Below are 21,202 nucleotides of genomic sequence, written 5' to 3'. Positions count from 1 at the left end.
GCGGGCGGCTACGTGCGGCAATAAACGCCGTGATTTCTCAGAGCGCGTAATCGATACGCAGACACGGTGGGGCGTCCGTGGGCATGGCAATGGGTGAGAGATCTCACGATGGAAGACTGCAGAGTCTTCTTTTCCAGTCCTTTGGCACGATACAGTTTGATGAACGCTTGTACGACCTCTAGCGGCAACACAGGGAACAAACATCTCCCCTGTAGAAGGCTCCCACTGGGCTCCAGAGACCCCCAGAGGCCTCTGGAGGGCTCCTGGCTCCTACAAAATTAGATTTATATTCTGTAATCTCATGACATTCACATGGATTTATCCTCAGCCATAGTGTAAGTGTAAAGTTAAATGAGATCTCAGGAATAAAATGTCTTAACTGATAACTGACATCTGTTTTGATGGATAAGCAGGGTTGTAATCAATTCAGTTAACTTTAATTTAATTAACTCCGATTAAGTATTAATTCATTAAATGGTTCTCAGGCCTTCTCCTCGGGACCCAAGCAATACATTTTCATGTTTTCGTCTCTACACACACATGATCAGCTAAATCAAATGTGTGTATAGCTGGGAGCAGGTGTGGGTATTTCAGGAGTTGGTGCCTCCAGGATCTTGATTGACTAAATATAGCTGATTTTGCATGGTCTTCTTCTCTAAAGGTGTCAGTATTAGATAAATGACATTACAACACTTAATTATATGTCATAAAACATCCATGTAGCTGAATTAGCTGATCTGAAAACTGGCCATAGCTGATTTTACAAGTGCTATCACGGGTACAGAAGCAGCTTGCTGAACAGGCACAGATTAGGGGAAGGATGACTTGGCGCTTCCAACTTTTATATCTCAAATTTTCATTGTATTTTTACTTGCTCTGCAGTTTTCAAAAGAAGCCGGGGCATATTTTGTAATTTGCTTGGGGCCCCTCTCTGCAGCTCTTTATTATTGTTGTGTATGCAGGATGTTAGATTTTGGCAGACATATGCAATATTTCCGATATTTTTCTTTAGATTTGAGGTTATTATTATTTGTTTTTTTTTCTTCCACATTTGTGCATAGTAAGCAGCATTTCCTCTAATTATCTCATTCATGAGGCCTTTTGTCATGCAAATATTCTGTACACTTTTATCTGGTTGATGAGGTGATGGAAACATTTGATAAATTGAGCATGTACCCATTTGTAATTTATGTGTTAATCTATGTTTTGCTCATTGTTTTTGTTTTTATAAAAGCAGAAGTAAAGCCTCATATGATTGCTGTGGCTGTTGTGGTTTCTACATAATCAAATGTCCTTCACCCTTTTCTCCAGCAGGTGGCAACAGAGCTCTTGCATAAAAGAAAAGCCACAATCAATGCAAAACCAGTTTATTTCCCTTTTATCTCTTTATCTGGTGCGTTTGTCTCTCATTGACCCAAATGGAGAACATCTCACAGGTGAACGGTTGATCTCCCAGGCACAGACAGACCTCATTATAGTCCAAATGAACAGACTGCTCTGTCGATTCAGAAAATCACTGCCTCCCCACTGACATTATGTGGACAAGATGTACCCCAGGTCTCTCTGGAGAAGGACGGATATATCAGGTGCTTGAAAGGGCCTTGGTCTCTGATTTGGCTCTTTGAGTGGGTGCCATTTTTCTCAGTGAATCGTTGTACCTGCAGCCTGAATGACCGGCTTTAACAGTCTGTCTGTCTGTGAAAGCCATTATATTGGCTCGTGACCTGGCTGTCACTATCTTTAAACTTCGTACAATCACCCTAGTTTCTCTTCATTTTGTTCCCTCAACGACAAAACCAGCACCAAAGCTTGTTAGAGGAGATGGGTGAATGTGCGTCAGATGCTGAAGTTATTCCAGTACTTGGCATCAGATCAATCGGTCTCTGGTGCCTGATTGGATGTAAGCGTGCACTGATGGTCACGTCACTCACCCACACTCAAGCCATCGACTGTTTTTCACTTCACAAGCTCCTTTGGTTTCTGATACTCTGATACTTCCTGCTGTAGCATTAATGTTAGTCAGGGAAGGCTAAAATCAAATTTGTTTCACAGTTTTATTTGAAAATTTTAAGTCTCTAAAGTAAAGACAAATGGACACGATGACACTGGATCTCTTCTAGGATTATAATTTAATTTGTAACTCTATCTTTATGTTTGGTAGAAATATCTGCAAATATTATAAACAGGTAGCAAAGAGTAAGTATACGGACATCTTAGTGTGTCTTACTGAGGTGTCGATTGGTCAAGTTGGTCATAAATCTGTCATAAACCTTGATATTGGGTTGAGATCCGGTGACCGTACAGGCTGGAGGATACGATCATAGTTTTCATTAAACCGTTCAGTGACCCCTTGTGCCTTAAGGATGGGGGCAAAGTCTTCCTGGAACACACTCAAACGCTGCCAGCAAAAATAAAAAATATTGCTGGGAAAAAGTCTCTAATGAAAAGCCCAGGCTCCTGCCTCAGCATCGCTCCAGTGATGCACATAATCCCTTTCTCTTTATTTGCACTTGGTTACTCGATTACAAAACCAAACACAAAATCTGTTTGTATAAGCCGGCACAATGGCCAATCGAGTGTTGTGTTTATATCTGTGAATGGGCACGAGACTTTCTAAATTATGGCAAGACATCAGTTGCTGTGAGACCATCATTGCTTTTCACCAAACACAGAGCAGCAGCAGCCGGCTGTATTTATCAGTTGACCTTCCCGCAAACCCGATTACTGCAGAAGCCTCGCTGTGCTTGCCACACGTGTCCCTTTGTTTCTCACTGAGTCATGTGGATGTGGAAGAACCACGTCACGTTGCTTCCTGTGTCTTCGCGGAAAGAGGCCTGGTGGACTGCTGTATATCATGTAGATTTGTTTAGGATAGGAGCTCTTAAGTAGAATTTTTAATGTGAATCAACAAACTAATGGGGTTGCAGCCTTTTTGTAAATTAGAGGAGAATTTCAGCCTCATTGCCGCCCTTCCCACATTTCTTCATGGTGAACCTCTACATCCATTCTCTATACCATACCATTTTATTGGAGTGTATCCCAGCATTCATTTTAGCACAAGGTAGGGTAAACTGCTGACACACACACACACACGGGCTTATTTGGCGATTTTCATTCACCAAGCTTGCACGCCTTTTGGACTGTAGAAGGAAACCAGGGCACCCAGAGGGAAGCTGTACGGACACGGAGACCAGAAGAAGAAGAAGAAGTGAGTACAAATAATCCAAATATAGTTAAAAGAGTTGAGATCAAACAATAATCCAAGAGGGAACCCAGTGTTATTGTGTCCATCTGTTTTACATTGATGTCAGATTTAAAGGGGAATACCACAGGAATCAATATTACTATACATCACATATACACCGTTTTATTTATTTATTTATTTATATATGATATTTCTTTATATATAATATCATTTTTTATAGCAGCGGTTTTCAATAAAGCTGAACTCTTTTGGCCGACACAGCAAATCCAGAACAGGCTTGTGGAACATGATGGGTCAGTCAGTGACGTAGCTGAAATCTGAAGAGTGTGTAACCCATGTGACACAACACCACAAGACTCTGACACTAAGTGCATAATAAGGAAGCTGAGTGCATCTGTGAGATGTTCTGGATGCTATGGGAGTGAGTGTGTTGATTCACGAGCATGTAAACTGTCTTCAGAAACCTTTTCAGCATTTTGGGTTCATTTCCCACTTAAATAATCTGCTTCAGAGGAGGAAGTTAGAAACCTTTGGCCAAGATGCTATTAGTTCCATCATTGAATCAACATCAGACAGCATCCAATTCAAATGAAGCTTTTAACATTCAAATTCCATTATGGGCGAGTATCCAACTGAGGTTAGGAACAGTCAACAAACCTGATGAATGTACAGTTGAAAAGCTTTTTCTGAAGTAAACTGTGACAATAGCACAAGATTTACTTACCTTTTTATTTCACATAATGTTGTTTCACAGTTAGAGTGATTGTGGGAAAGGATGGATCCCAACCTTTCTGCTTCTGGGATGTTCGGTTGTTAATTGGATGATTTCCCTGAGAAGGCGGAGCTCTGACAGGAGATGATTGAGTGCCCGAAAGTTCCAGCAGAAATTCCCAAGGGGAAATCCACGAATCGTCTGGTCCCTGTAGACATCACAGGGGGGGCAGACTCTCATACACACGGGTCCCTCAATCTACATGTGTTTTTACAGTCATCTGACCGTTCATATACATACAATCACATTCAATTGAGAGCCCTTGAATTTGGATCGGTTATTATTCCACATCTTCAGACTGCAGCAGGAATCTGGATCACTCAGAGGAAACCACTCATACAAACATGAGAGCTCCATGCAGAAACCTCCAAACCTCTCTATCGTTTCTCCATACTGCACACGGTAACAATAGCAAACACAGGGGCTTTTACTTCACTAAGGTGAGTCATCGTTACATATGGCTCCACTCCCGGCTGCCTGCATATGCATCATAACACCAAAGAATGGATTAATCCAAACCAGATGTCGAAACGAGCAAACAGTATTTTCAGAAGGCACGTAAGTTGTTCAAAGTCTCTAATAATCAGACTGTGAACTGTTAATGATGCCAGATGATGATCAAACTGGACATAACACATATTAAAGGTGTTTATTTGAGAGCGTGGCCTATTTTCAGATTTTTCAAGTGGCGAAATGGATCCAACCACTTGTAGCATAATGAGCATCATAGAGAATGTCAGGATGGGCTCATTCAACTGCGATCTCTTTGTTCCCATGGTAACCTTGTAACCATGACTGCGGCACTTTGTTTTTACAGCCTCTCTCACAAGTTGAAGCATCATCGACGAAGCTATTAATCTATACTTAAACGACAAATATGTTTTAGAAATGAATCAGCCGACTCATTTGTACCGGTGGGGAGATCACCTACGCCAGCCAGAGCCGCAGTTCAACAGAGCCGCAGCTCTTTGGTTTCCCAATTATGTGTCCACCTCCTTGACATTTAAACAGGGCCCTGAGACCGATCCCTATTTGGATACACTCATCCACAAAACACTTTGGTTCAGACGCTCCCATGCCAGCTCAACCACTGTGGGACAAAGACTCAAACCGCAGTACCTAGAAAGCTTCATCCCATTTCATTGCACAATCCATTATGGCTTTTACCACCAACCAATAATTTCGTAAGTAAGTCAACAGTGCAGTATGAGATCATTGTCATTGTATGAAAGCTTTGTTTACCACCTGGACTATAAGTTTTCAGCCAAACTTTAGCTTTATTTTTTATTTTTCATTCCAATCTCATCCCCGTGTTTTCCCTTTTGTACAGATTAACTTCCTGTTGGTCTCCAGATATTTATAAAGCTCAAGTTTGGTCTCTGCTCTCCCACAAGCTTTGGCCTGAATCTTTTCATCAGCAACACGTAAATCAAATGTAAAATCTTTCTGTTCTCAGCACCTCCTTCACAGTACATTTGTTTAATATTCACTCTGTTTCTGTTTCAGCTCCAATGGAAACAGAGGGATAACTGATCTGATCCCACATCAAGCTGGGGAACGCTTGCAGCCAGAAACCTCAGGCTGTCAAACTGAAAATGGCAATGGAATAATCAGATGAGGCTCAGATGATCCAACAAACCATTATTTAACCATCCCGTTATTTACATCCCTAATGTGTACTTTACCACTATTAAATGTAATGTTATATTATGTACAAGTTTGCAGAAACAGTTGATATTTTGTTTAGGTGGGGTCTTCTTAGTATTTATTAGTTTCTATTTTGTTTGTCAATGGAGAAAAACAAAACCGGTGCACATTTTTTACTTAATTCTGATTTAGTAGGTTTTAGTCTTCGTTTTGAAGCCCTTTGCCCTCTGCTTTCAAAAGAGAATAAGTGGGACATTCCAATGTCAAAGGATGCTTTTTTTCCCAACACTATGTTTTGTTACTGAAAAGTGACTCTGTGATAACAACTGGATCTCCTTTTGACTTTGCCAGGCCTGTTTTTCTTTCATTTTTATGTTGCTTTTAGTAGTTGTTAAAAGTCTTATCAGATTTATAGTTTGGTTTAGCAGAGACTGAGTGCCTTCCTCTTCTGCAAACAATCCTCTGAAAGTCCAACAGATGCTAAAAATAAGAAAGTGGAGCTGTGTGAGTGTAGATTCCAGGATGTTAAGTCATCTTCGGATTCAGATTGTTTTCTCTTTTGTGATCGGAAAGCTTCACATCAACCTGAGAAGAAAATACCAGACAACCAGTGTCATGCATGCACAATGTTGTTCCTAGTAATATGCAATTACTAGACACAACAGTGTGTGTGTCTAGCACTGACTCACACTCAGCAGCCTAAAGTTGACATTTTGCCACTTGAATCACTTCCTTTCCTTTTTCCCCATTCTTTGATATCCATTTGATCAATCCGTCATCGTTCACACAACAGTTGAACTCCCCAAAATTTCGCCTTTGGGACACATTTCCCAGAAAAAGTTTCTTGTTTTCTCTCTAGGAAGTAGTTTCACTCTATCTCTCTTTAATACCAAACAAAGCTGCAAACAAACCACGGAGAAAATAAAGAAACTTATTCTAATCATGGTAAGTGGCTGAAGAACTGAATATTCAAAACAACTCAGTTATCCCCTACATAAAAGAAAACAAGATTTCATTTACTATGCATATTTTACTATGCAATGGGAATTTGATGGTATGAATATGAAATAAAGATGAGAAAAGAAGCTCCACTCTCTCCCTGAGCTTCATGTAGTGAAATTGTAAATTTGTTAAATTCTTAGAGGAATGAATAAAGAATACATTTCTTATTGTACTTTGACATAAACAAAGCAGTTGCAGCATCTCATAATGTGACAAAAATAATCTACAATGACTTGAAAGCAGACTTGAAACTACAGTCGTGCTGAAATATTCAATAAAAATCTGATAAACACAGCAAATTATATTTACTACAATATGATTAATTTGTCATTTACGTTTCTGTCCAGCATCTGTATGCATTTACACACACATCAAACTGCACCTCGGCATTTTCATTGCATGACTTTAATCCTCGTTAATCTACAGGAGTAGTTTGATTTACCACAGGAGCAACTAACCGCAGGATTCATGGCTGCATTCCATTTAGATGTGTCATAATTAGGATTCTTGCATGGTGCATGTTGCCTCACTTACCTGGAATGGGGCCATTATCAGCCCTCTACAGCTAAATCCCTAAAATAACCTTAAGTAATGGAAGGTTCTCAAAGCTTAACAGGTAATTTTTTTTTAAATATCCCCAAACCTTTGTGAAGAAAATAGTTTTTTACTAATGATTGTCAGAATTGTTAATAATGAATGTTTTCTTGTCACTGCAGCTTTATTTGTGGCAATGAAAGACAAATTCATTTAAAAGTGATCAAGTTTGAGTTTGGAAATACTAAATTCATTTCTATCCTGGGTTTGATTGTTTGTTTTATTTTTATTTTGTGAGAATAACACACATATATATATAAACAAATAATCACTCAAGCATCATAAAGGTTCACCAGCTTGCTTGAGTCTCCTGCTTTTTGGTTATTTGTGGCTTCATTTGCTGACACTCAATAACATTACAAACACATCACATCCCAATAGATATAGATATAGATATACAGTAGATATACAGTAGATATACACATCTGAACAATACCCCTGCCCACCCATATGCAGCTGCACCGGTTGACGTCTCTACACACACAGATTTTCCAAAGAAATTACCTAAAATATATATCAGTTCTCAAGAAACGCTGAGGCCTTCCCAAAGAAACTTGTGATAAAAGAGTGCCAGGGTGTGGATCCGGGGGAGACACTGATAAAGTAAGGTGCAGATTCATAAATCTTTACACCCACACTGTCTGTCTGTCTGTCTGTCTGAGTGGGTTTGGCTCAGGTGCGGCATCTCTAATTGTTTTTCTTGTAAGTCTCAGTTCAGTCTCTGTTCAACCGGATTTCTACACACAAAGGGACATTTATTACATTACATTACATTACAATCATTTGGCAGACGCTTTTATCCAAAGCGACTTACATTACATTACCACCCTTCGCAGAGGGGGGAGCAATTGAGAGTTCGGTGCCTTGCTCAGGGGCACCTAGGCAGGGGCGACCCTCCGGTTCCCAAGCGGAAGCACTACCCACTGAGCCACTGCCTCCCATTTATGAATATCATTTCATATTCCAGTTATGTATTATTACATATTAGAATGTAAATGTAAAAAATGAGAATCCTGCCATTGTTCTTCAAGGCTCAAAGGTCAAGTCACGTTTATTTCTATCGCCCAACATCACATACTGGGTCTTTACAGGCCCAAAACAACAGACGATGCCTGATCCAGCACAGAGCAGAGAGGAAAAACTCCCACAAAGATTAATATATGAGAAAAGAGGAAGAAACCTTAGGAGAAACAATTTAAGGATGGCCAGATGTGCCAAAGGAACCACAGGTGGGAGAAGAATTATAGCAGCAGATGATCGGGCACTGAGGGTCAACACGCTTGGCCGGTGAAGATGAAGATTTGTGTGGCTGAGAGTAAAACCTCCCAACATTCTATCTTAATTACTAGGTTTGGTAAGAGGCTCGCAAACACATCTGTAATGTGTGTGTGTGTGTGTGTGTGTTTGAATGAGATGGATGGATGGAGGAGGGAGAAGGAGCCTTCGTCATTTTCCATGTGTGCGAGGGAGAGCGTGGTGCTAATGACTTCGCCCTCGCACAGTGTTTGAATAGGAGTCTGCTGTGACAGGAGGATGGAGCGTAGGAGAGCTGCAGAGGCGGGGAGGCGCTGATGGATGGCTGGAGAATGGAGGGAAGGAGGGAAGGAGGGACGGGAGTTTGGAGTGAGTCACAGGCAAAGGGGGACGGCTAGGTAGTGAAAACAATCCTGCCTTTGGAGGTGGTAACTGTCACCATGGAGACCAGGCCTTATTCGGCACTCAGAAGCCTCCCGGCAAAATACTTGTTTTTTTGACACACACGCGTGCGCGCACACACACACACACACGTGCGACGCACACACACACACACACACACACACACACACACACACACACATGCTTCTCTATACATCCAATTCTTCAACCTCTTTCCCTTTATTAATCACTAAATCACATTATTCCTGCTATTATTATGAACAATAAGATGGACCCCCAATTACAGCAATATCTCTAAAGGTTTATCTCTTGTTGCGTAAGTAAATAGTTACTAAACACAGCTGTCAGATAACTGCAATAATAAGTAAGAAGACATTGCAATTTTATTCGCCTTACAATTTGTGGAGAAGTAACAAAAACATGGAAATACTGGAATTAAATCTCACATCACATCTGAAATCTACACACACACACACACACACACACACACACACACACACACACACACACACACACACACACAGAGAAAAGGAGTCATCTAATGAGCTCCATGTGAAGTGGAAGAAGTGAGGCCAGAACTCTCTTACAGTAGGAACCTCTCCTTCCTCTTCCTCACACACATTCATCACTTTTCCATGTAGCCAGTAAACTTGAGTCACTCTGAAAATCTAAACTGGTTTATTTAGCATTTTAATTTTTCCATACAGTACTTTGATAAAAACACATATAAAATACAAAACATTATTCACAGCAGACATTTATAATAAATAATAAATAAATACAAGAACTTTACAGAGGTGAAATAGTTTTGGTAGCTATTTTGTGCGATTGAATAACCAATTGTTATTATCATCTGTTGTCATTACATATTTGTGCGACTGGGACAGTCATTCACGCTGCCCTCGGTCAGCCAGGTGGCACCTTCAGTTTCTTCTGTGACAGGTTCGCGTCTCACAGCTTCACGCCGAGGCTTCGTGTGTGTTTTGCTCCCAACACAGAACCCCAAGTCTCGATCAATAACTCCACAGCCTCAGAGAGGAACTCCTCAGGCGGAGTCACGTCGCTCCCTCACGTTTCCGCTGCGGGTCACTGGACTTGAAAAGTGGTCACGTCCCTGAGACATCGTTGGACTCGGCCTTCGACGGGGACGCGTTACGCTGTCTTGGACTTCCTGCTGACCTCCAGGTAGGTGGAGGACTTGAGAAAGCGAGGGTAGCAGTCTTTCTCCATCAGGGTGTAGATTTTGGCCTGGGCCAAGTCGAAGCAGGATTGGCTGGGCTGCTCCAGTTTGTCTTTGGTTATCGCTTTGGTCACATGGTCGAGATTCACCTGCGAGGAAAAGAGGAGGCAGGATGGTGATTATCAATGTTATATACATAGGAGGGTCACGAGATCAGTCATCAGCACGTGGATGGGATATTTACCTCTCGTGGGGCATCACAGCAGATGAAGTCGTCGAAGATTCTTTTGGCTTTGGCTGCCATTTTAGACGGTTTCGATGTCCTGTAGTCTTCGCATGCCAGGTAGAAGGCGATGTTTTCCTCGCTGAACTCGGAGACGAGAAAGGCTCTGAACAGGCACAGTCCATCTAGAGGAGGAGACGGAGGGAAAGAGAGCAGGAGGTCAACATCTGGTAGCTATCGACATCTGGAACCATGGCAACTTTTCCGAGAGGGATCGTTTTGGTTTGGCAGGTTCTACTCACTTTGGCTGGATAAGAGTTTCTCAAACGACTCCTTCCATTTCAAAGGCTCGTCTTCGTTCAATCTGAGAGGGGAAAAAAACACACGATTAATGAGATAAATTCTGAAAATGAACTTGGTCTGGCTTCAGTTTACCATAACAAACAGTTGAGTCAGGGAATGGATTAAAAGATGAAGGAAACTATGGATTCATACCTGTGTTTTTCACATTTCTTTGACTGTCCGATGATGTTGTGATCTGACTTCTGTAGTAAACTCCCAAAAAGAGCTTTGAGTTCCTTCGCCCTGCAAGGACAAAGACAGAAACAACGTCACTTTAACAGCTTCATCCACATGTACCACATCTATATTTATGTCACATTCTAATCACAGGTAGGATGAATACTTTCCACCCCCAGAGAATAAAGACAGAACAGCCAGGATAGACTCACCTCTCCAGGCAGGTGATGGGCAGCGCGTCCAGTCCTCTGCACATGATGATCAGAGATGTTTGTCCTCCTCAGATATTTCCAAAAGTTAAGAGAGTTGTTTGTAGTGTGTGTGCCAGTGTTTAGCAGCTGTCTCCCTCACTGCAGCTCGAGCTTGTGTGTCGGCTGTGTGGCTGCGTGGCTTTTTATGAGGTGGTCTGTGCTGTGACGTCACGCCCCTTAGCCAATCACAAGCGAGGAGTGGGAGGCTGAGGAGATTCCCAACACTGATTTTCCTCCGTTTGCCTTCCTCACCTCTGACCAACGTGTGGATTACTTTGGAACTCTCACGCGTTTCAATTAGAGTGTGAGAGTGAATGTGTGCGTGTGTGCGTGTGTGTGGTCTCTACATTTCTGCACTTGTTAGGAGCACCAGATGTTTTTGAACAAGAAGTTCTCACAGATACTTTTAGGATTTGGGTTAAAGGAACTAGGGTCACACCACAGAACTGTAGTTCCTTCTCAGCAGCAACAATATTTTACTGTATTAACTATTTGAAGTATTGAAATATATGAACAATAATAACAACATATACAGTATATATATAATGATATAATGTATATATATCAATCTCTATATACTTATCTGTTCATATCCAGATTTATGTGTATGTACTTAATGCATTTTTTTGAAAACCTATAAAAAACATGAACCTTCTGCACATGACATCATCCAACTGCAAATATAATTTAGCTTTAATGCCAACTTCTTACTATAGGGGTCTAAATGTCTGATATTGACTTTTGTGGCACATTACAGTATCAGTAAAGGTCCTTACAAGTGCAGTAAGTGTGTGTTATGTCTTCGTCCCTGACTCACACATTTCCTGTCTGGTAGGTTAATTTTTCCTACGAAGGCTTGTCGTTTAGTTGTTGAGGCTTGAATGAGCGAAACCTATATTTGGCACATCCAGAGAGCCAGTATGGTCTGTAAATGGAGGAGAGCTCATTTGAAATCGGAAAAGGAAAGGAGAATTACGGGAGGAAGGTAAGAGAGCTCATTGGAAGAATCTGAGCCAACTTCCCCTTCCGACAGCCCAGAACAATTCTTCCCCTCTAGCTGGCTGCTTATAGCTCAAGTGTCAACACCAGGTCACTGTGTGCGGCCTAAAATAATGAGCTCTGCTGCCTTCATTCCTCTAACACACAGCCTCATGGGCCTGACAGAAGGAAATGATAAGGCTAGACTCCAGCCCCGTACTAAGGCCCCTTCCTGCTTTTTCACACTCTTAAGAGATTGTTCAGATCTAAGCCTATAGGCACAGGAAATAGAATAAAACTTAAGTGAGGATGGGAAACAAACAGCCTTTGCTTCATTACAGACGCAGTATCACGGATCTCATCAAGACCGGCGTGACTCAGACCCTGAAGAGCAGATGATCTATTTCTGATGCAAGTCAGTGTGACCCACTGACCCATCTCATAGATTATACAGGTCACGATTAACAGGCTGGACCTGGATGGAGTCTCATTCGTACTTTTTACCATTGTGGGTCATTGGAGAGATTTGATAACACAAGTGAATAAATGTATTTTTCACAATAGCTGATGAGGAAGGTGTGATTTTATGTAATGAATAATAGTGCCTGGGCCCTTTTCCCTCTTTCATTATGTTATGTATATATCTTTCGCATCATTCAACTGTGACTGCAAATGGTCGCTTACGTACTTTGAAAAGCTCACCCACTAACCCAGAACACCTGAAGACCACTGATATTACTGACAGCTTTGATATATTGATTGGTTTGTCCTCCTTTCGTGTCTATTAAGATAATGACATGATTGGTTTTATTTCTCTAGAAGCTGTTTTGAGTAAGTATTCTGCTTTTCTGCACCGCTGTCCATGACACAGATATCATCCTGACATAAGTCATTTGAGATGCAATCAGGGTAAGTCCACAAAGACATGAACAACACGGCTGCTACAAGGACACACACACGCGCACGCACGCACGCACGCGCGCACGCTCTCACCATCTCTCAATAGAGTGTTTGAGAAGAACAAAAGGAGATAAACAAACTGAACTGATGGCTCCAAACTACAAACACAACATTCCACATTACATCTTCTCATCTGGTGAATCAGGTCCACACACACACACACGCACACGCACACGCACACGCACACGCACACACGCACACACACACACACTTGTGGTTTTTGCAGGGTCAGGGGTCAGAACGTGTTGAGGTCAGAGGTCAGCAGCTGATTCTCTCTTGGTGTGTCCATGCTGTTTCATTCCGAATTCCATCCCAAAAACTACTTGGACTATTGCCGAAATCCAAAACAACCACAGCAAGACACAAGTTAATGTATGAGCTTGTTAGAATTGCTTCAAGATAATTGTCAGATCAATAATCAAGCATTTACCGGACTTTACCCTACCAGATACTTTACAAGATTCAAGGATCTGATTAATGAACTTGTTTGTAGTTGGGTTTTTGTTTTTGTGTCTTTTCTGTGTGTGTATGTTCATGAACTCTGAGTGTCTCCTAGATAGACGAGCCTCCATTCTTGGCCCCTGTGGAGTCCCTGGAGAAGACTCTATGAATAAACTTGACTTGACTTGATTATAATGATAATAATGAAAATAGGCCATATGTGTTTCAGCAAAGATGTTAAAAACAGAAAATATCTACAAAGGCCCATAATGAACAGATCATTTGCATACATATAAATAGAAAACTCCTGCACAGAGGAAAACATTGTGTATCATTAAAATATACATAATGAGTATTTTATTATTATTATACATATGTTATCAAATGTAAATGCTGTGTTTGACAAAGGTTTTGGGAGCAGCAGCCCTCATGATATTCACAATTTCACAAAAATACCTTAAGTAAATAGAAATTCCCTAGTTTTGTGGCAGATTAAAACCGTGCAATGCACCGCACGCTCGATTTGATTTCATTGTTATTATCATTTTATTTGATTCTCGATGTTGCTGAATGTTGTCGAATCCCCTTTTGGGCCATTTGTGCTGAACAAAACAAACAGGTTCTTTACTGACATGCAGAATGGGTCGTTGGTCAACAGCTCTGTGCACTTTAAAGCGGCTGCATAATGGCCGTGACATCCTTCATTTACTGCCACTTTCCTCTCAGCTGAACTCTGTGCAGCAAAACAGCAGCTGAGAGCTCTCACAGATTCCAAACGATCGTTGTCCCTCCATCAGGAAGACGAATCTCACTCCCTGCCTCCATTAGCCAAACTCATTTGTTGACCAACAATGTCTAAACGATCTTGATTTAGTCCGTTTAAGAGCAGGAAAGTCACAAATGCACAACCTCATTAGATTTGCTTCATTATAATTGTCACATCAATGATCTCGTCTTTACCGGATGCTAGAGTATTTAATAGATTACAGAATAATAAATTAGTTTCTAGTTGGGTTTTGGTCTTTTCTGTATGTGTTAATGTCCATGATTAAACGGGGAAAGTCCACAGTCGCACACTTGCTGTGACATTATGATGACGCTATGGGGACTGACACAACTTCCTGTCTGGCTGTGACTGTTTTTCGGCAAATCTCCAATCCTGGTTTCTGGAGTGGAATTCCCAGATAGCCTATTTATTCCCAGGGCAGTATGAATCCATGCTGGCGCCATTTGGACGTCTTCCAAAAACAACTTTCCGGCTGATTCCTCCTTCCAGCTTCCTCCTCTTCTTCTTGTGTTGTGGTTTCTCTTCTTGTGTACGGCCTACAGCAGCGTGGACTTTACTCTTTTATTAGTTTTGTGAGTGTTTTTGTTTGCATATTCGATCATCCGGGCTGCAGATACGGCTTGAGTGGCACCATATGGCAGCGGGCAGAGAATCCGTGTGCTGCATATTCACTCGGCTAGATATCCATCTGAGAGCAGGTGGAGTTTAGCCTAATGCATCCCAACTAAGAAGGCCCTGCCAACGCTCGGCAGTGGTGCACACGATACAATCTGAGCGCTATCAAATGTCCACTGTTCACTGAACATCTGGAGAGACGGCAGCATGGACGGCATATCAATGTTAACCATGTACTGTAGGTCTCTGTGAAAGAGAAGATAAATCATATATATATATGTATGTGCCTTTTATTCTGACAGCGGCTGTTATAAATGCATGCATGGGTTGTTTTTCACCCATATGGCAGAAAGCTGAGATGAGCCTCGGTATAAAGTAAAGAGTCACATGTTTTGATGGATTTAATTCAGTTTCGGCCTTGTTGAATTCAAACTTCATCCGCTGTTTCGCGATCGCATAATTCTGCTAAGATATTCCGCTGCCTCGCTTTCTCTCTGGGAATTAATACCGAACAGCGCCAAGAAAAAACTGTTTTCATTTTTCCGAAGAATAACCCGCAGGGGGTTAATACATGTGCACTCGCTGCCATCAGAGAAAAAACGCCTGCAACAAGGCAAGCGATGCACCAACCGAACGCTGCTACACACACACACACACGCGCACACATACACACACACACACACACACACACACACACACACACACACCTAATTGGGAACATTGCCAGAAATTCAGCTGTGGGCAAGTGAAAGCTCTTATTACGGGAAATGATTATCAACACGATGCTGCTAATGTGTCGTCTCCTATTCTGTAATGTGGCGTATTTATGAGGAAAGAGCCAGAGGGGTGAGCAGTGTTGCAGGGTGCCGGTAAAAACTAGGCAGAGATGGGGCATCAATAAATGAGTGCAATGAGGTCAAAGTGCATATTTATGAACTCATTTATTGAAGTCCATCACCCAAGATACTGTGGCCCCTCTGGCAACATGTCAACACGCTCCATGAAAGACTGTGTGTCATAAAATACAAACTGAAATGCTTTATTAATGAGAAGAACAGAGCAAAGAAATGAAATGTGTCACATTATGTTTACAAAATAACCCTCTCAGTGTGACATTACTGAATTAAGCACTTTGATTTTTCTTTCTTGGTTACCAGGAAATGACTAAATGTCTGACAGCTTTTAAACATAGACGCTTGTTGCCTTAGAAAGCAGATGAAGCATAATGGAGGTCACGCTCAGCAACGCTCAAGTGCTCAATTCTTGGTAGAAGCTCTTCCCCGAATGAGTGCATGTGCATCCTAAAGCAGATCGAAGGTTGACACAGATGACACGTGTGGGGCGAGTGTTAGAGCTGCACTTCATCTCACTGGAATGGAGATGAATGATTTGGCACTTTGAGTCTCACTGGAGGTGAATGAACTGCACCTGTTAGTTAAGAAACCTAAAGAGATGTGCAGAAATGACTGGTAAACTGGTAAAGTCTGAGAAAACAAATGATGTTGTGGAAGGACAGAATGGAGGGAAGAGCACTCACAAAGCAAAGACCACCTGGGTTGGTCTGGGATAGATTTCACTGGAAGTATGAGCGAAAATATCATTTTTTGCAAAGAAAGTCCACATGTTTGAAGGAAATAATGACACTGAGCGCCGACGCGGTTAAACCTTAATCCCAGCTGTGAGACTTGTATGGGAACGGCCGGGTTTGAGGTTGCAAAATGAATTCCAAGTTATATCAACAAATATCTCCGGAAGCGTAATAGAAGCTGAAGTTTGGAACGGCCAATCAAAATCTGGTCCATAATGAGACATTTAAACCCATCTTTTAACCATTAGAAAGTGAGTTGGTATATTTGTTCAAATTGTAGAACTTAACTGAACGCAGAATTTATTATCTATCATTTACACTTTTACAGCTAATTCTCATTGACTTTTACACAAGCAGAATTTAAATGTAAAGTTTGTCTTACATATTCTAAAATGCCGTGCATGGCATAGAGGAGACGCATGGTGAATATTTATCACACACAGACACACACACCCATTGAAAGGGTCACTATCGCAGCTTCAGCACGAGTTTGCTGCAGAGGCTCCAGCCTGCATTCACACACACTCAAAGCTGGAGTCACAGTGTTTAAGTCCTGCATGTAGGAAAGCAGATGAACAAGTCATGCAATCCATGTTATGCAAAAATATTGAGCCTCATTCGAAGAAATGGAATCTCTGAGGATGATTCAGCAGATTGAGACATGAAGGGTTCAATCAAATGTCATTTATTAATATTATTGGATATTGTTGGATTTACAGGTAAACGGATTTTCTCTTTAAGGAAACTATTGATTTTATGCAAATTCAACCAAATGCCACAACTTTCCACGATGCGGCATAATTTCCCAGTTTACCGCATAATTTGATTATCAAAGATTATCAAAGCTCATCAGGTCACTACACAGCACCTACACTGAGTTTGTGAAATCATTGGGGGGACTGAATAGTGGCTACAAAAGCAGCGTCACCCTGTCCTGTGTGTTTACCTGTCAGACTCCAGCTGTACCTTTGATTTGCAATGTGCTCCAGCAACATGTGAGGAACTTGAGACGCGTGAATCAGACAAAGCTTCCTGATGTTCTGTTGCATATCCAGGGCCACAGCACACCATAGGAGGAGTCTTGTTGTGTCCTGTAGGTACTGTACCTTGGAGACTGCGAATATCAGGTTTCCATGTTTTACTCATGGCAACAATGATGGTTTTATTAATCTGAGAAAGTACAGTTAATGTGCGGTTTCAGAGGGAAAAATGCAAATCCTGCTTAAGCAACCGTGCGGTGCTGAAGACAAAACAGTTTCAGGGCTAAAACCAAAGACAGACAACAGATTTTTTCAGCCGTGTAATGAAAAGTCTAACAAAGTCAGTGGGGATTAGTATGGCACTCAAACAAGTTCATATCTACAAAAATAACAATAACAGTCTTCTCCTGATATTTACTTTTTAGATGTTCAAATCTAAAATCTTTGAATAATAGCATAAATGATGGTTTAAAGTATCCACCTGGAGCATCACATGGCTGAAGATATGGAGGTTCCAGTACAACATGATGTCAAATCTGTCCTGTTCACTCATAAGAGATGGAAGTCAGATGATTCAGGCAAGGCGGATGTTGCCCCGATTCCCAACTGGGACTTCTAGGAAGCATGAGTTTTCCATGTCTGTGGTTGCATTTGTCTTCTAAACACGTAGGTCTGAATGACTTATTGCCCTTCCAACTCATATATCATAAAATAACTTCATACTAAACAAATAAAATGATCAAGAACTTGCAGTGACCTTTTGAATCATTTCTCATCTATTTCTATTTAATTATTGTGACATCTTGTTTCTTCATCTGGGAGAATAGAATGATCGATATGTAACGTTATGAAAATAAATATAAATTTTGGTATCAACAATTTAATCTAATTTGATCCGAAAAGATAAACTGATGAGGAAAGAACATTTCTTTTTCCCTACAGCACATAAGGTTTGTGTGTGTGTGTGTGTATGTTTGTGTGTAAGTGGAGGTTGAGAGGTTCAGCTAGGACCAGTGAATCAGTTTGCCAGAAGCTGACATCTTAACTTCATTCTGTGCAACTTCTGTTTGTCTGAGGCCATACAACAATTAACAAAGCAGCATTTATATCACACTACTTCACATCATGTAACCTTCAGGTCGTTGCTAGGTTCTCTGCTCTGATTGGCTGGTGTCCTCGTCTCTATTGAGAGAATCCAGGGCATCTGAGTGGTGTGGGTCGAGTAGATAGAATAGAAGTTTGTGGGTTACTCAGTGCACCTTGAAGTATCTCTGACAACTTGGTGGCCACTATCCAGATATTAATCTTTCCATATAACTTATGAACTGTACATCAATCGACCTGATCATTAACATAGTTTTCATTATTTGCAGTGCCATGCAGCCAAACATGACTCCTACACACTCCCTCACATTGAAAGGTTTGATGTAATGCAGTTCTGTCATGACTGTGTGTGCAAGAGGCCGTCGTAAATGACCTGAAGGTGAACAAAGTATCGCAATTAAGAACGGAGGTGTCGTAACAGATGACAGATTCACACTCTGCCACGGGCCACAGCAAGTGCAGCACAACAATCAGTAAATGCTATAAAAGATTTTCGAGGCCACTGAATGCAGCATCAAAATGTCCACCCACACAGCAATGAGCACTCTGGATTCTTCAGAAAGACGACGCACTGCTGACTATATGTAGCTGCCAACAGTGACAAAGTACCAGAAAGTGATACACTCGCTAACAATTAAAACACGTTTTTGATGCTGACAGCTGCTGTACAATAAGGACACATAACCAGTAATTAAGCAGTTAAGTTTTGTATCAACATTAATGATTCAAAAATGTACCTCAGTGTGACCAGGCTTATTTTCCCCCAAATCACTGATGTGCTTTTTCATAAATAATGTATACTTATTGTTTTATAAATCTTTAATTGCAAGTGATTAATTCAATCACTTCAAACAGTAAAGACTTTAACAGCTTGACAAACCAAACTTTACTTTTTGAGGCATGTCATCGTTTCATTGAGAGTGTTTGAGACATTACATTACATTACGATCATTTGGCAGACGCTTTTATCCAAAGCGACTTACATTACATTACCACCCTTCGCAGAGGGGGGAGCAATTGAGGATTCGGTGCCTTGCTCAGGGGCACCTTGGCAGGGACTCAAACCGGTTCCCAGGCGGAAGCTCTACCCACTGAGCTACTGCCTTCCCGAGACAGCAATGATTGACAAAATTCCCATGTTGCCACATTCCAGGGTCAGCGACTCTCCCAGAATCTGACTGGAAACCAGGGTCATGTATGGGAACTTAGCGCTCCCTAGGGGAAGGATGCCATGCATCACAAGTCAGACGTAGACGACAAGTATTGCAGATAGAATCAGATAAATTCAGCAATGAGTTGTGATCTGCGATTCCCCTGTGAGATCTGAGCATTGTTGGCTAAAAGCTCATTGAAAGCACTGTGGGTTTATTTTCATCGACTAAGACAATCAGACAATTTTTGCTGTGATTGTAAGCATATTCACAAGGAAAGTAATGTAATGTTTTCAATCTGGCCACATTATTCTGCCGTGAGATTTTGATGCTGATCCATCTTCAGTGAGGCAAAAGAAGAGTGAGGCAGATGGGATTTCTGTCTCCTCCTTTTCAACCCTTTATTATAATTATCATTGTACTTTTCACATCCCAGAGTTGTTTGAACTCTGCTGTACGCCACAGCTGGTCCCTGGGTGTTCACCATCCTCACAGCTGTGATGAAGGGAAAAATCCCTCTGTGATCTCCCTGCTCGCTTTTCTGCTCAGTTAGAAAAGTTTGTCAATGCTTTTCTATTTGGGCTAAAACTCCATAAAACCTTTTTCTTCCCTACAAATTGAAATGATTCAAACTTAATAATTTTTTGCACGATTCAGATTTTAACAGACAAAAAAGAACACATTTGTTCCATTTTGTTATCAATACTGCTCCTAATGTGACTGATAAAACTGCAATGATTATTAAGTGCATCAATTGAATCTGCATCTCTTCCAAGCTGCTAGGAAGCATGAAGCCCGATAGCAAATGCAACAACATTCCAGAGACATCAATGATCTGAGAATATTTTGAATGGGGGAATAGTCTTAATATCTTCTTTGCTTTTTGGAGCTTGTTACTTGCTGCTAAAGGAGGTTCCACTGGGGATGACATAAAAGGTTTAAATGTGTTAAATAAAAGCATGTTACCGTATCATTACATCAGGCAGAATGTGTTTGTTTGCCATTATCACTCAGATGAAGATCAGACCAAATTTGATGAATTATAAATCCAGAAATCCCAGACAATTCAACGGGTTTCACCCCTTCATCTCTCAACAATGTGTGGGTTTCAGTGTATCGCCAGCAGATGGCGGCAGAGTCACATCCTGTCGTCCCTGAGGCACTAATCCTTAACCCTCCAGCTTCTTTTTCACTTAGCTGCTGCCTTAACAGTGAGCCTGCGGCATTCTGCTCTTCAAGGTCCAGTCAGGAATGAAAATGGATTGGGGAAGAAAAGAGGTTCTGTTGGATGTAAAGTTTTCCATTGATATGAGAACACTTGGGAAGCAAACAGCATCATATTGAAGGCCATATGGATTGTTTTATGAACACACACACACACATAGTTACAGAGATTCAAATGAACAAAGACCTTCAGCATTCTATACTATTGTGGCATTATATACATTGTTGCTATATTTACTTTCACACATGCCTATTTTCTGGTATGTGTAGTGAATAGAGCAGGATAGAGAATGTTGCGTTTTCCCCATCAATTCTCTATACAAAG

At 41.2% G+C, this 21,202-nt stretch overlaps 1 protein-coding gene across 1 annotated transcript; it reads right to left on the bottom strand.

Annotated features, from left to right (window-relative positions):
• Positions 1–9,545: 9,545 nt before the first annotated feature.
• Positions 9,546–11,152, bottom strand: rgs5b (regulator of G protein signaling 5b). Its single transcript, XM_076144886.1, has 5 exons — positions 11,011–11,152; positions 10,775–10,864; positions 10,582–10,643; positions 10,301–10,464; positions 9,546–10,205 (listed from the first exon to the last, which is right to left on the bottom strand). Exons 1-5 carry the CDS (start codon positions 11,052–11,054, stop codon positions 10,029–10,031), a joined length of 537 nt encoding a protein of 178 aa, XP_076001001.1. The 5' UTR covers positions 11,055–11,152; the 3' UTR covers positions 9,546–10,028.
• Positions 11,153–21,202: the final 10,050 nt, after the last annotated feature.

The sequence above is a fragment of the Genypterus blacodes genome, unplaced genomic scaffold (genome assembly GCF_046128005.1).
Source record: "Genypterus blacodes isolate CSIRO-AG114 ecotype Tasmania unplaced genomic scaffold, CSIRO-AGI_Gbla_v1 ptg000029l_1, whole genome shotgun sequence".
NCBI lineage: Eukaryota > Metazoa > Chordata > Actinopteri > Ophidiiformes > Ophidiidae > Genypterus > Genypterus blacodes.
The sequence above is the reverse complement of the archived record's forward strand: the minus strand, read 5'-3'. Positions and strand labels throughout refer to the sequence as shown.

Excerpts from the sequence above, each read along its gene's own strand:
- rgs5b (XM_076144886.1), bottom strand. The coding sequence starts at position 11,054 with ATGTGCAGAGGACTGGACGCGCTGCCCATCACCTGCCTGGAGAG. Across the intron at positions 10,865-11,010 it reads CCCATCACCTGCCTGGAGAG|GGCGAAGGAACTCAAAGCTC; the intron begins GTGAGTCTATCC and ends TTGTCCTTGCAG. Across the intron at positions 10,644-10,774 it reads AAGAAATGTGAAAAACACAG|ATTGAACGAAGACGAGCCTT; the intron begins GTATGAATCCAT and ends TTCCCCTCTCAG.